The following is a 14,477-nucleotide window of genomic DNA, read 5'->3' as shown; positions in this document are numbered from 1 at the left end:
ATTTAAAAGTTTAGCATGAAAGTACAACCGCGGGATTTCGCGGGGGGCGGATACCAATACTGAAAAACTGCACCCGCTCCCAGCAAAATCGAGGTAAAATTTCAGCTGTAACCGCGTCCCATAATTTAATAATTATTACCTTATTTACGGCAATTTCATCTTTCAAACACGTGCATAGTTTTAACTGAAACCTTGACTTAAAATAGAAAATGATTCAGAAAATATCCGTTAGTAAAAACTTATATGGAATCTATTGCAAAAGAAATGAACTCTACAATGTGGAAGATAAAAGGCTTGGTTTAAAAACCCATTCCGTTCTTCAAAAAACTGTTAAAATGTATTCAAATTTCAATAGAATTTTCTATGAAAAAGATGAATTTTTAACCCTAAGGTTTATTTTTTACAAACAAAGATACATTTTAAACAAAATACGTTAATTTTTAACTAAAAAATAAATAAATAAATTTCAAACAAAAATGTAATAGTTATATTTTCAGTTAAAAAATAAATTTTTAACAAACAAAAAAAATGAGTTTTCAAAAAATAGTTAAATTCTTAACTAAAGAAATTAGCTTTCAACAAACTACATCAGTTTTCAACTAAGAAGGATAATTTTTCAATCAAAAATGGAAAAGTAAACTTTTTAGTTATAAAATGTTCAAAAAATGTTGTAGGATTGTCAAAGATTTCAATATTTTTCTAGAGAACTTGGAAAAAAAATAAAATAAATGAAATTTTAAGGGATGTCTAGTAGGTCCGAATATTCCCAGGGATTTTAAGGCATTTTAAGTCATTTCACACAGATTCAAGGATTGTATTCTAAAATCTTCAATCATTTCATAGGGTTTAAAACATTTCTGGGAGTTTAAAAGTTTTTTTAAAGACAACTCTAATATTCATATTTTGAGGGATTTGACACATTTTAATGGTTGAATCTTTTTTTCCTTCGTAACTAAAAAAAAATCTGTCTTACTTGCAAATGTGTCTTTTTCGTTTTAAAATTTACGCCTTTTTATTAAAAGTTCAACTTTTTGGTTGAAAATTAATCAGTTTTCGCTTAGGATTCAACTATTTTGTTGAAAATTCGTCTTTTTCGGTTGAATTCATCTGTTTTTAAAAATTTAATTTTGAAATATTTTTTGTTTTAAAATTTGTTCTCTGATTAAAAATGCAACTGTTTAATTGTAAATTAATCTGTTTTAGTTAAAGGTTCAACTGTTTCGTTGAAAATTAGTCTTTTTTTATAAATTAAACTATTTTTTTTCTATTTAATGTTGAAATATTTTTTGTCTGAAAATTTACGTTTTTTATTAAAAATTCAACTATTCGGTTGAAAATTAATCTGATTTCGTTGAGCATTCCACTATTTTGTTGAAAATTCGTTTTTGGTTGTGTTCAACTGTTTTTATTTTTTTTAATTTTAAATTGAAATCTTTTTTCCTTTGGTATAAATTGTACCTATTTTTTATTACATTTTTCGGTAAAAATTATTTTTTTGGAGGAAAATTGAACTATTTGGTGGAAAATTCATGTATTTGCTAAATTTTTTTTATTTTTTCGTAGAAAAATCATCTTTTTGGCTGGCAAATTAAACTATCATGATGTAAATTTCAACCATTTGTTTGAAAATTTTTGTACAAAATTCAACTATTTGACTGAAAATTCGTTTATTCACTCAAAATTCTTTTTTTTGGCTTGAAAGTGCCAGAATAAGGTTGAAGTTTCTTTTCTTTCTCGACTGAAAAATCTGTCTTGGTTGATATTTCCACCCTTTTGTTAAAAATATTTTTTTTTTTTGAAGATTCAACTCTTTGGTTAAAAATTTAAGAATTTTATTGAAAATCCGTTTTTATTTCTTCTTGGAAAATTACTTTTCACTGATAATTGAACTATTCCATTTTTGGTGGAAAATTGATATTTTTAATTTGAAATTGATGGATTAAATGTTAAATTATGAATAAAACAAGACAAAGCAAAAATAAAATCGTAAAATGTAAAAACTTACCTGTTCCACATATTTTTTCCACGTGGGTTCTTCTTCCTTGAGACAAAACTCATTATATCCAGCTAATTGTCTCCTCTGTTCAGCCTCTTGCCACCAAAGTCCTGTCCTCGGATCAACATGTAATCGAGCAGCGACTTCTTCAGCACCAAGACTAGCTGCCTCAGCTGTTGTCAGCCACATTATCTCTTCCCCAGGAGCCTCTTCACTTTCCTGAAAAATTTATATTCAGAAAAAATCGGACTTCCTCAAAAGAAAGATATAAAATTTTAATATTATCCAGAGAGTTCCACGCACAGAAGTCATCGTATCGCTGCAAGTTAAACGGTTATGCACATCCTGAATGTATTTGCTGACTGGATAGTTATTGACCAGTAATTACTACTTTAACGAAGAACGTCGCAAATCCGATTATGTTTGCAGAAAACAAGGCCGGATTTTGCAACGGACACAATCGAATTAAGTGACTCAAAGAACCAAACTCTTACTGAAATATCAGGATCGATTTCGACGCTAGAAATTCTAAAATTTACGCGTTTTACTAGACATCACTGCTTGCAAGTATTTTCATTATTTTCGTAACAAGTGACTCACGCACTAATAAATTTATACCCTCTATTTTTCATTTATTTTACCGAATCCATTTATAATTTTAGTACGAATGACAGGTACAGTCATGACGTGTATGTACACTCTCCTACAAAAAAGACGTCAGCATAACCTCCAAACTGAGACTTTTTGACATAGGCTTGCTTTCACGCATTTTCACAGGTGCAGTTTTCCGGGAAATTGTGTAAATTAATAATCGAGAACCTCAATTCCCTCGGAAAATAGAGTTTACCGGGATAATAGTACTTATAAAACTATCTGAAAAATTGAATTTCCAACCTACCGGGAATTTCCCCTGTGTATTTTCCTGTACGTCACGAAATATACTGCAACTTTCCTAAACTCTCCGGTTTATGAAAATGGAGCGGTAATCCTCCCCAAAGTTGACAGAGCCCAGCTTTAGTCTTTTGTAGTCTTACGCATGTTCATGACACATAGTGACAGTTTGTAAAGGTTGCTTATGCCTCTGATTTTCTCTGATTCTGGCATCTTTATTGTGATTTTGGGGTTGTAAATAAAATTATTTTTTAAAGCAGAGCTCGATGTAGAAGGTTGTTTATGCCTCTGATTTTCTCTGATTCTGGCATTTTTATTGTGATTTTGGGGTTGTAAATAAAATTATTTTTTAAAGCAGGGCTCGATGGAGAAGCCTGTACGGAAAGTGTGTCCACCTCCAGAGGATTTAAGTGTCATTTTGAATGATCTTCGATGTGAAAAATGTAGCCTTCATTTCAGAAACTTGGCTCGCTATCGTATGCATAATTTAAAAGTTCACGAAAAAAAGGATTTAACTAAAATAGATGCTGAAGATAAGGAGGTTATTCACTACCACTGCCCAGTTAAAACCTGCATGTATGCAATTACTTGTGAAAGGTTCTTCACCAAGCAGAGGTACCTCAAGCAGGTTAGAAACAAGTTTTTTTTTTCATTTCGATAACGAAGTATTTTCATCAATTTTGAAGGATATCAGGGGATTTTAATGAGATTTCGAAGATTTGAAAGGATTTAAAGAATTTCAAGTGATTTGCAGGTATTTCAAAGAATTTAAAAAGATTTTAATGGATTTTAAGGTAATGTAAATAAACAATAAAGATTTTAAAAATTTTTAAAGGGACTTCACGAGATTTCATAATATAAGATTTGATAAGGTTTCGAACTATTTTATGGGATTTCAAGGATTTTCACCGATTTTTAGAGATTTTAAGGATTTCCACAGTTTTTAAAGAATTACAAGGAATTTGTGTAGAATTTCGAAAGTTTCAGGTGATTTTTACGGGGTTTTTAAAGGGTTTCAAGTGATTTTCAGGGAGATCAATCCAGGATAGTCGCTGGACCGTGAAACTGGGAATTTTTTTGAGATCGGGAAAAATCAGAAAATGACAGTGAAATTATTTTTTGAGAGGTTAATCTCACAAATGTTCAGGGAAAAAATCTGTCTTACTTTGATTTTAACCTTTTTCTTAAATAATTAGTTAAACAGTTATCTTTTTCAATTATAATATCATGCAGTTTAGAATTCTTAATTCGAAAATCTCTCATTTTAAAAAATTTTCATTTTAGATCTTAATTTTTAAGCGTTGATTTTAATTTAAAGATTTTTCAATTTAAAATTACAAGCGTTTGAATTCGTAGATTTTGGATGAGAAGCATTTTAGTTGATCAAATGTGAATATCAATCAATTAATGATTTTTAAAATTAAACTGTACTTTAAGATTTCAAAAGTAAATAATAATTGATTTTGCAATACGATTCGCAGTCAGTTTACAATTTTGTAATTTGCAGATTTTAACGTTCAAAATTAAACTGTTTCTATTGGAAAGTCTTATTAGTTATACAAACGTAAACGCCCGATTAAACTTTATAAAATATTTTCCATTTTTAAATAACTTCAAAATAATATATATTCATAATTAAAGGCTATTATTAAATAACAAATATTAATTCAGTCTATAATATTCCATTTTGAAACCATTAAATTAGAAATTTTTTAATTTAAAAAAAGAACAATTACTTATTGTTTACAAATATCTGACTGTTCATTTAAAATCAGTAATTATAAATTAAATATACAAAACTAAACTTTAAAAATTACAATTTTAATTGTTATATTCAGAAAATTTTATTTGTAAGTCAAATAGTTGAATTTTTATTTCAAAATAATGATTGAACACTTATAACAAAAATCTATACAAAAAATTTAGAAAGATTTACAAAATTATCAAGAATGAAGGTGGAAGATTTTAAGGAAATTTGGTTAATTTGGCAGGATTTTAACAAATTTGCTGGAAAATTTTTGGAAAAATTTCAATTCATTTAACAAGGTGCTTAAAAGTTCTGAAATATTAGAAAATGGTAAACTATTTAAAATGAAAATAATTTAAGTTTTATTTTAAGAAATGTGCGGTTTATAAATAAAATTAATCGTTCAATTTTTTATGCTTCTAGCTCAAAATTACTTAAAATGATATAATTTAAAACTTCATGAAGTTTATTGTTTGATTCTTAAATTTAGAGCATTGAAAACGATAGCGGGTATTGATATTTTTAGAACTGAATCTGAAAATTTAAACTTTTCAATGTATAAAATTTACAAATAATTGATTTGCAGTTTACCTGCATTTAATTTTAAACTTTTCAGTGCAAAAGTGTATAACATTTTTGAATTGAAAAACTTTTAAACTTAAATTAAAAAATTTTTAATTCAAGAGTTCCACTTTAAGGACTTCGAGTGATTTAATTTGCAGCTCACTTATTATTACTTCAAACGGACAAAATTTTAGCTTTACAGTTCGATTTTTAAATTTCATTGACCGTGAAAAATGTATACGAACTGCAAACAAAACCAGGAAATGGCCGGGAATTTTTCCTATGGCTAAACTGGCCACCCTTTCAACCGTTTTAAAGGAATTTCAAGAGATTATGTACGATATCCGTGAAATTAAAAGGATTTCAAGGAATTTTCACATGATTTGACAAATTTTAAGGGATTTATAAAATTTTCAACAGAATTCACTGGATTTGAAGGATTACAAAGATTTCCAGGGTTTTCATTGCTAGATAAAGTAACTTTAAGTTATCTGAAAGGTTCTTTTTTAACCTTCATTAATTTTACCCCTTAAAAATCAAAATAACTAAGATGTTAATTCATAGAAACTTAATTAAAAATACATTTTTTACCCGAAGAAATAAATTTTCCAGCCAAAAGGACTAATTTTCAACAAAAAAGTTACTTTTCAACCAAATTTGGACCAATCATCTGTTAATTTGTATATTAAAAAAAATTAGGAAGAGGAAACTTACTTAAGAAAGGCTTTGGATTCCCCCGCCCCTGCCTAAGAATTCGTAACATTTTTCTCACCCCGTCGTTGAAATCTCTTGAATTAATCTTCGCAATCCTATTAAAATCCTCTGCTATCCTTAAAAATTCGTGAAAGTATTTCGATATCCCTTGAATTTAAATCCCGTGATTTATTTTGAAATATTTCGAAATTTCTTGAAATATTTTAAATTTCCTTAAAATATTTTCTAATCCGCGGAAATCGTTCTTAATTCCTCGAAATCGATAAAAATCCGTCGAAGTACCTTTGGAATCTTTTTGAAATTCCCTCAAAATTTTGTAATCCCTTGACATCTGATGAAATTCTGAAAAAAACTGAAAATTTTAAATTTTGTAGAAATTTTGTAATTCTTTGAATCTTCTGAAATCCTTAGAAATCACTAGAAATCTTTCGAAATCCCTTGACATTTTTTGAAACTTGTTTACAGTAAATATAATTTATATGTTTAGGATTCACAGGAAGTTTTCCAGTCATTTTTGGGTTTAAAAATTTGCTTTTAGCCAGATTAAAAAAATCTATTGAATACTCGGGCACTTTTTACTGATAAAAATACATGAGAAAAAAATTCAATAAGATCGAAAATTCGTCTTTTTTTAGCTTATCAATTCAACAATTTAGTTAAAACTTTTTTTCTGAACAATCTTTTTGTATACTGTTTCGTATAAAAATTGGTTTTTCGGCTTAAAAATTCCAAAACTTGGTTGCAATTATTTTTCCTTCTTGTCTGAAAAATATTTTTTGGATGAAATTTTAAGTACTTGGTTACAATTTGAACTAATTTAGTAAAAATGTATTTTGTTGTTGTTGAAGGTTCATCCTTTTGTTTAAAATCGATCTCTTTAGTAGAAAATGCACGATTTTGTTAAAAGTTGTTCTTTTTTAATTGAAGTCAACTGTTTTTCATTTAAAATTAAATTGTTTGACTGAAATGTCAAGTATTACATTTTTCATTCAGAATTCATCTTTATTGGTTAAAAATCTCATTATTTGATGGAAAATTGAATTATTTTATAGTAAATTCTAAAATATTGTCAGCCATCCTTTTTGGTTGAAAATTTTCGTAGAAAATCAAATTATTTGGTTAAAAGTAAAATTTGTTTTTGAAAATTCAACCGTTTTGTATAATAGTCGTATTTTCGGCTCAAAAAAATCAAAATTTGGTTGTATTTTTTCCCTTCTTAATTGAAAAAAATTTTTTAGTTCGAAATTTAACTACTTGGTTAATGTTTGAATTACTTTGGTAAAAATTAATTTGTTTAAATTACAAATTCAACATTTGCATAGATAATTCAGCTGTTTGGTTGAAAGTAAACTTATTGGTTGAAAATTCGACGATAATCATATTTCGTACCTTCCAAAGCCAAAATTTCTTTGAGGCAAAAAATAAATCAGATGGTTTCCCAATAGACACTTTAAAAAATCTTGTTCTCGTAAAAACTCATCGTTTTTCTAATAAAATACCAGGGTTTAAAACCGTCTTTTATACATTTAATTTTAAATATAATTGGTAAACATTTAATAACATTTTATAGAAAATAAATTTGCGAAAAACTGGGTAAAGTTAAAAAAAGAAAGTTTTCCGTGAAAAAGGCATTATAAAAATTTATTATTATTGTAATGTTTATATTATTAAAGGGAATTATATTTATAAACATTTTAATAAATAAAAAGTAAAATGTAAATAGCGTACGCAGTGAGAATCGAGCACGCAACCTTTCGGCTATGAACCGAAACTAAAATTGACAGTTACCGGTTTACCCCTATTAATTGTGTTTATAATACCAAAAAAGTAATTTCAACAGCCAAATACAGTTGTTAATTAATGTATTTAAAACAAAAAATTATAAAGAGGAAACTTATGTAAGAAATTTGTTAGCTGCTCCCTGTACAATAATACAAAATTTTTTCCAGCATTACTTGAAGATTCACGCAGAAAAAAAATTCCCTTGCACTAAATGTTCCAAAAGGTTTTCCACCGAAGCAGCAAAAGATGCTCACATAAAGGTTTGTGGTATCGATTTTAAGTGTAAAGTTTGCGCAAAATCCTACACCACCTACGAAGCACTTTTGACTCACGCCAAACGCAATTCGCACGAAGTGGACAAAAAGTTTAAAAAGAATTCCAGGTAAGTTCACCGCTGAATAACGATTTTGAATTTGAATAATAGAGACTGTAAGGCCTCATCTTTGATATATTTATCGTAGGCAACCAAAATTAAAGAAAAAAGTAGGCATCAATCCAGTTCATATTCCGATAATTCCAAAACTGAGAAGAATAACTTCTGTATCACCAAATGCGCCATCTTTAGAATCTGAAGATAAAGAAAAAGAAAAGGAAAAACCTAAAAAGAAAGCCGTTATAATTTCAATTCAAATACTACCAAGGTTCACACATAACGTTGCTGTGCAAACCCAGGAAAGAAATAAGTCTAAAATCACAGAGGGTTCTTCGCAGAATGCTAAAGTGAAAAGCGAAACGACTCAGGAGACACAAACGAATGAAGTGCAAAAGAAAAATACCCTGCAAACTTCGAAAGAAACGCAGACTTTCAATGCAATTAAAAAGATAATCAAGGTCACTCCTAGCGTCAAAAAGCACAGGATGGTTGAAAATCTGAAGATTAAATCAACGGAGCCGATTATCAATAAGGACATGAGTCTGACTGATAACTTTGCTTCCGAGAATCTCTTCCCTAGTAGTCCACTTCCTCTTCGTCACGACGTTGGTCTTCCAGATTTGTGGGAAGACAAAAGCACTTCTGCGACTCAAACGAGTCCCGAGAAAAATATCTTCGTCGATTTGAACAACACGATAACGAGATCTGGTCTTCAGACCTTTTGCGAGGAAGAGAATTCGAATTCGGTTAACGAATATCCATTTTCCGGGGCGAATAAAATTACTCGAGCGGATCCAATGTTAACTGATGAATACACAGACAGATTTAGCAGTATAGAGACTCAAACTGAGCAAGCTTACTGCCGATCATTGTTCGATTCCGATTCTTTGTCTAGGACCTTCACTCTGAATTCGAATAACGAAACCCAGACGACGCAAAGTTTTATTAATATGGAACCTCTTCAAGTTTATAATAATTCTTGTACACAGACTTGCGATGAAATCCTGCCTTCAGATTTGGGTTTGTCCAATATTCAAACGCAGACTGCCTGGTCGCATTTTGTGGACACGACTGTTTCGACGGAAACTCAAACGAGGGATTTTACATGCGAACCTGGCTGCGAGGACTCGAATCACGATTGTAGATCGTGGCTGAGCATTCAGACGAATCATATGGAGACTCAGACTGACCTACTTTCTATGTTAGAAGATTTAGTTTAGCAGAGCGATTTTTTCGTAGGAAAAACGAAATTCTGAGACTCGAACCGAGGAGTGCATTTTTAAATTAAAGGTAAAGGCTGGATAGCTTTATTATTGTAAATAAGTATGATAGTTTTCTATTTAGGACTAGTTCAAATTCATGAATTTTATGTACCTCTCGGCTCGAAAACTTATTTTATGTGATTCTCGAATTAAGTAGGCACGAAATTGCCTACGCAATACTCGTTTAATTAGTCATTATATTTTTCTTCCAGGATAAGAAAGATTCGTTAGTTTAGTTACTTTTAAACTACAGTCCGATATTTTTTAATATGTTTCCCATTGAAGGGTCGCTTTCATTCCAGATTTTGTTGATTCAGAATGCTTTTTTTTGTATATTTTATTGATTTTTATTACTCGGTACTGTTCTTTAATCCGGTGCTATTTATAAAATAATTAATCCACGGTATGGTTGAAGTAAGTATAAATTCAAGTTGAATCTTAATACGATTTTTGATTAATGATGGGTGCTCTTTTTTGCAAAAAATCGAGTTTCATATATAATTAACATGAAATTTAAACAGTTTCCTAAAAATATAATATGGTGAATTTTGCCTAAACATTTTGTTCACTGTATTTTTTATTTATTATGATTCTGTGACATCTCATGAATATTTGAAGACGAAAATTTAAATAATCCGTCGGTTAGTTTTTGAACAAAGTCGATTTTTTATGTTGTAAGAAAAATATTTGCAATTCGAATGAATTAACTCCGGAAATTGACTGTTTAAAAAAAAGTCCGATCGATTATTTTTATTCTTATCTTAAAATATTTTTGGGATGGCCATAAAAAATTAAAAATTAGAGAACCATAAGCAATGACAAAGTGGCCGTTTTAATCGAAGAAAAAAATTCCCGGTCATTCAAATTACATAAAAAATTCGAACTCTAAAGCTAAACATTTTTTCATTTGAAGTGATAAAAAATAAACCACAAATTGAAGAACTCAAAGTGGAATTCTTGAATTTTAAATTATTTAAAATTAAAGTTTGAAAGTTTTTTAACTCAAAAATTGTATAGGTATCAACACTTTGAATTAAACAGTTTTAAATGAAATGCAGATAAGCAGCAAAATTTGGAATTTTTAACTTTTATAAATTATAGAGTTCAGAGATTCAAATTTAGTTCCGAAGGTATAAATCCACGATAAATAGTTCACTGTTCTAAATTAAACAATCAAATTAAATTTTATGCTAGAAACATTAAAATCTGTAAAATTAAACATTTTTATTAACTGTAGTCTTCTAAATTTGAAGTTAAATTATTTGCATTTTAAATAGTTTGAACAGCCATGTAAAGCTTCAAAGTTTTATTTCAAAATCTTGAGAAATCTAGAAGTTGTTTTACATTTTATCAAATTTAAAATTATTTTAATTTTTTTTTCATAACTTCTAGCTATATTTTAAAATAAATCTAATTTTTCTTAGCATTTTTAGAAAATCCTTCTTATTATTTGTAGCAAAAACTTAAGTCGCTTAAAGTTTAGAAAAGATTCCAAATTAATTTTAAATTTGAAATGATTTCAAATAATTTAAACGAAGTTTGTGTATAGGCGTAATCCGGCCATTGAAAATGATTTTTCATGTTGAAAAATTATTTTAAGAAAATATTTAAAAGATTTCCAAAATTGCAAAAAAAAAAAAAAAAGAATTTGGAAGATTTTAAGGACATTTTTTTTCATTTTCAGGATTTTCTAAAAATGGTAAGAAAAATTCGATTAATTTTAAAAGATATTTATCAATTTTTCCCATAATTTTTAGAAAGTCTTGCAAATTTAAAACAACTTTTCTTTCAAATATTCTAGATTCTTTTTCGACAATTTTGGAAATCTTTTAAATTTTTTCTTAAAATAATTATTGAAAATGAAAAGTCATTTTCAATTTCCCTAGGAATCTTACGAAAATGTTTTTATTCTTTTGGAGCTTTCCATAATTCATAAAAAGATTCTAAATTTTTTGTTTGAAATATGCAAAACATCGAAATTTTGTTTTACCTTAGGTTGTGGATATTTGCATTGAAATTCAATTGTCATTTATACATAAAAATTCAACAATTTCAATTGCAAAATGAAATTTTTTTAAATGGAACAATTAAAATTGTAACGTATAAAGTTTAAAACCTCTTCGAAATTAATCTGCTCATCTTAACTAACAGTTAAATATTGTTAAATATTAAATAGCTATTCTTTTTCTGAATTAAAAAATGTCAAATTGAACGTTTCAAACTGAAACAATATTTTTAACTTAATAAAAGCCTTTAATTATGAATATATCATAATGAAGCTATTTTGAAGTTAAAAATAGTTTATGAACTTTCAATCGGGCGTTTACATTTTTTAAATGACTAAGCCTTTCGAATTAAAACAGTTTGAGTTTTAACGTTAAAATCTGTAAATTTTATATTTTGAACGGATTTGCAATCGTTTTGTCAAATAAATTATTGTTCACTTTTTAATACTTAAAGTTCAGATCCATTTTAAAAATAATGCATTTATTTATATTTACAGTTGATACAATAAAATTATTTTTTTCCAAAATTTTCAACTTCAAACACTTTTAATTTTCAATTGTTTAAGTCTTCAAGCCTGTATTTTAAAATTCTTTAAATTAAAAATGTAGGCTTAGAAATAAAAAAATATAATTTTTAATGGAAATTCATTAAAGAAAAAGATTAGCAAATCACACTATGTAAATTGAATTATATCATAATTGAAAAAATAACAAATCAGATTTTTCTACGAAAAATTGGCAAAATTCACGGTAAAAAAATAAATTCACTGTTATATCCCGGGTTTTCCAGATCTAAAAAAATTTTACTTCTTAAATCAATTAAATACAAAAAACCCTTTTTTTTACAAAAAGGACTCGATATATTATTTTAATTTTTGTTTTTAAATATTTGTAGGATGTCTAAGAAACATAATAAATAAAGAAATCCAATTATAAACAAATTCAGACTACATTTGCCATCCCTTTTAGGACTTTGGATATATAATTCAATTGTAAAAATAAAGGAACACATATTTCACAGTATGATCATATTTTTTTAAATTTGTTACAATCATTCGAAGATTATCTGCAAATTTTCAAAAAATGAGACATTTTTGTTTCAAATGCAGTATTTTGCGAAGGAGCATATATATTCCAGCTTTTCCTGTTTATTCGATGCGGTAGTTCTTGCTCTTTCAACTGATCTTAATGAAATTTGAAAAATGGCGTCTGTTTTTATAAAATTCTTGAAAGTAAATTTTCTCAAAAACACTTTTAAAATATGGTTTAATTTGTAAATGGTTAGATGGTAATATGAACTATATATCTCATTATTTTCGAGCTTAGTAAATCACTGCTTCAAATTAAAGAAAATTATTTTTGAAAAATAGAATTTTTTTTATATTTTCAAATATTAAAAAAAAATTTTCTGCTGATATAAAAACCGCATTCGCGGGCTAGCAAATTTTTAAGGTCGGGAATTTTTTGATATCTCATTTTTTAGCTTTTCTCGTAAACAATACAAGATGTCACAAAAGAGTACAAAGTATTTTTTCTAGAACTTCTCTAGACCTTTTAACTGAAAATTTTTTGTGTACATTCCATTTTTTCAGAAAAAATTGACCCTTAAAAATGAATTTCTTAATTTCATTTTTTTTTAATCAGCGACCCGCTTATCTACGCTCCTTAGGAAAATACTACATTTTGAAAATTCTCATTTGTTGAGAATTCGCAAGTAATCTTTCAATGATTGTTAAACTATAAAATATGCGTTTCTTTTATTTTCATTTTATAGTGTTATATCAAAATAAAAAATCATTCTTAAACAATGGCCTAGACTTTTCTTGAAATTTTGTCTATTTTAAAATGGAATTGGTAATTTAAGACTTGATTCAATCACACCCTGAATCGTTAACTTACCAATTACCTCTGATATTATTCTGGAAATAATTCTTCCACTATTTTATTAATTTATTCTTAGTACCTTCGAGACTTTTGTGCCATAACATTTAGACTGATTTTTTATCGTAAGTCGTAAGGTACCTATCAAAGTGACTAAATAGTTGGAGTGATAATTAAATAAGAGTAGCTACACACACAGTTCCGTCACGAAGTACAAAGTGTGTTTATTACGATTGTTTAACGTGTATAAATATATTGACAGCATTGAGAATTCATCAACTATCCTCAGCTATTTAAAAGAATCGCATTTTTGTCAATTTACTGATCACAGAGCTCACAGAGTCATGCTACCGATGCGAAACAATTTTACATTTAACTGCATGTAAATAGGTATATAAAATTATTCCTCTACCTGATAGATATTTCACACATTTCTCTCTCTACAGGTTTACATTTTCTCATTTAGACAGACAAGAGAGTGTTGGATAAACTTATAAAAACGTATAAACCCTTGGGGCCATATTTACGAGTTTCTCCACACTCTTAATTAATATAAACTGAATTTACTACACAGGTAGCAAAAAATTTCTGCGATTTTAAACAGGTGCTTAAAGCATTCGATTAATATGTACAAAATAAGTCGCTAATTAAAATAACAGGCTTAAAATAGTTTCAATTCGACTCGAAAAGTGTAAATGACGATCAATAGTATCAGTGATGTTTCAAAACTTGACTAAAAGCTGGATAAAGAGAAAGAGAGAGAGAGAGGCTTCACAAAAATGTATCTTCTCTATCTCTGTATCCAGTATTTTAATTAGTTGATCACAACGCTGGCCCGGTCGCGTTGTCATCGTCAGAGTCTGGCAAGAAATCTTTGGTTCGGTCCTCTATTCTGTCCACATTCTCCAATGCCGATGCTAATACTCTTAAGTTCCCCACGCCGGACATTAATTGCCTGGAACGGAATTTTTTTACATTAGATTATCAGATAAGGAAGTAATTTCAGGATTTTAATTAAGATCTTAAATAATAACGGAAATCGAAAAAATAAAGCGATCTGAAATTGATAAATAGCAGGGCTGCCACCGATTAATGTACTTGAAAAAAGTGACTAAACTGTTCACGCAAAAAGAAACCTATAAAGTCAATACGTAAACACTTATCTCTTTAAAAATTCCGATTACATTACACATTTAATTTATCGACTTGCATTTGCAAGATTAGATGAAATTCTATTGTGGAATTTGTTGGTGGTGGGGGG

The 14,477-nt window shown here is 28.3% G+C and overlaps 3 protein-coding genes across 4 annotated transcripts in view; 1 reads left to right on the top strand and 2 right to left on the bottom strand.

Moving 5' to 3' along the window:
* Positions 1-2,765, bottom strand: part of LOC117166939 (calcium-transporting ATPase type 2C member 1) — a 35,924-nt gene extending 33,159 nt beyond the window's left edge. The window contains exons 1-2 of the mRNA XM_033351411.1: positions 2,300-2,765; positions 2,006-2,215 (exon numbers count right to left, since the gene is read on the bottom strand). Of these exons, the coding sequence (XP_033207302.1) occupies positions 2,006-2,215; positions 2,300-2,308 (219 nt within the window). The 5' untranslated portion in view covers positions 2,309-2,765. The remainder of the gene's footprint in view (positions 1-2,005; positions 2,216-2,299) is intronic.
* A 40-nt stretch (positions 2,766-2,805) lies between these two features.
* On the top strand, positions 2,806-10,128 carry LOC117166940 (zinc finger protein SHOOT GRAVITROPISM 5). Of its 2 annotated transcripts, none has more exons than XM_033351412.1 (4): positions 2,806-3,162; positions 3,246-3,515; positions 7,862-8,076; positions 8,156-10,128. In XM_033351412.1, exons 2-4 carry the CDS (start codon positions 3,252-3,254, stop codon positions 9,285-9,287), a joined length of 1,611 nt encoding a protein of 536 aa, XP_033207303.1. In that variant the 5' UTR covers positions 2,806-3,162; positions 3,246-3,251; the 3' UTR covers positions 9,288-10,128. The 2 variants fall into 2 exon arrangements, with proteins under 2 accessions (XP_033207303.1, XP_033207304.1); XM_033351413.1 differs by having other exon boundaries at positions 3,243-3,515.
* Positions 10,129-13,415: 3,287 nt separating this feature from the next.
* LOC117167589 overlaps positions 13,416-14,477 on the bottom strand; it is a 16,218-nt gene continuing 15,156 nt past the window's right edge. The window contains exon 8 of the mRNA XM_033352643.1: positions 13,416-14,171. Within this exon, the coding sequence (XP_033208534.1) occupies positions 14,039-14,171 (133 nt within the window). The 3' untranslated portion in view covers positions 13,416-14,038. The remainder of the gene's footprint in view (positions 14,172-14,477) is intronic.

This window comes from Belonocnema kinseyi, chromosome 2 (assembly GCF_010883055.1).
Source record: "Belonocnema kinseyi isolate 2016_QV_RU_SX_M_011 chromosome 2, B_treatae_v1, whole genome shotgun sequence".
Lineage (NCBI taxonomy): Eukaryota > Metazoa > Arthropoda > Insecta > Hymenoptera > Cynipidae > Belonocnema > Belonocnema kinseyi.
The sequence above is the reverse complement of the archived record's forward strand: the minus strand, read 5'-3'. Positions and strand labels throughout refer to the sequence as shown.

Bases quoted from the DNA above. Each gene is read 5' to 3' on its own strand.
- LOC117166940 (XM_033351412.1), top strand. From the start codon at position 3,252: ATGGAGAAGCCTGTACGGAAAGTGTGTCCACCTCCAGAGGATTTAAGT. The intron at 3,516-7,861 runs GTTAGAAACAAG...AATTTTTTCCAG, and splicing joins AGCAGAGGTACCTCAAGCAG to CATTACTTGAAGATTCACGC. The intron at 8,077-8,155 runs GTAAGTTCACCG...TATTTATCGTAG, and splicing joins AAGTTTAAAAAGAATTCCAG to GCAACCAAAATTAAAGAAAA.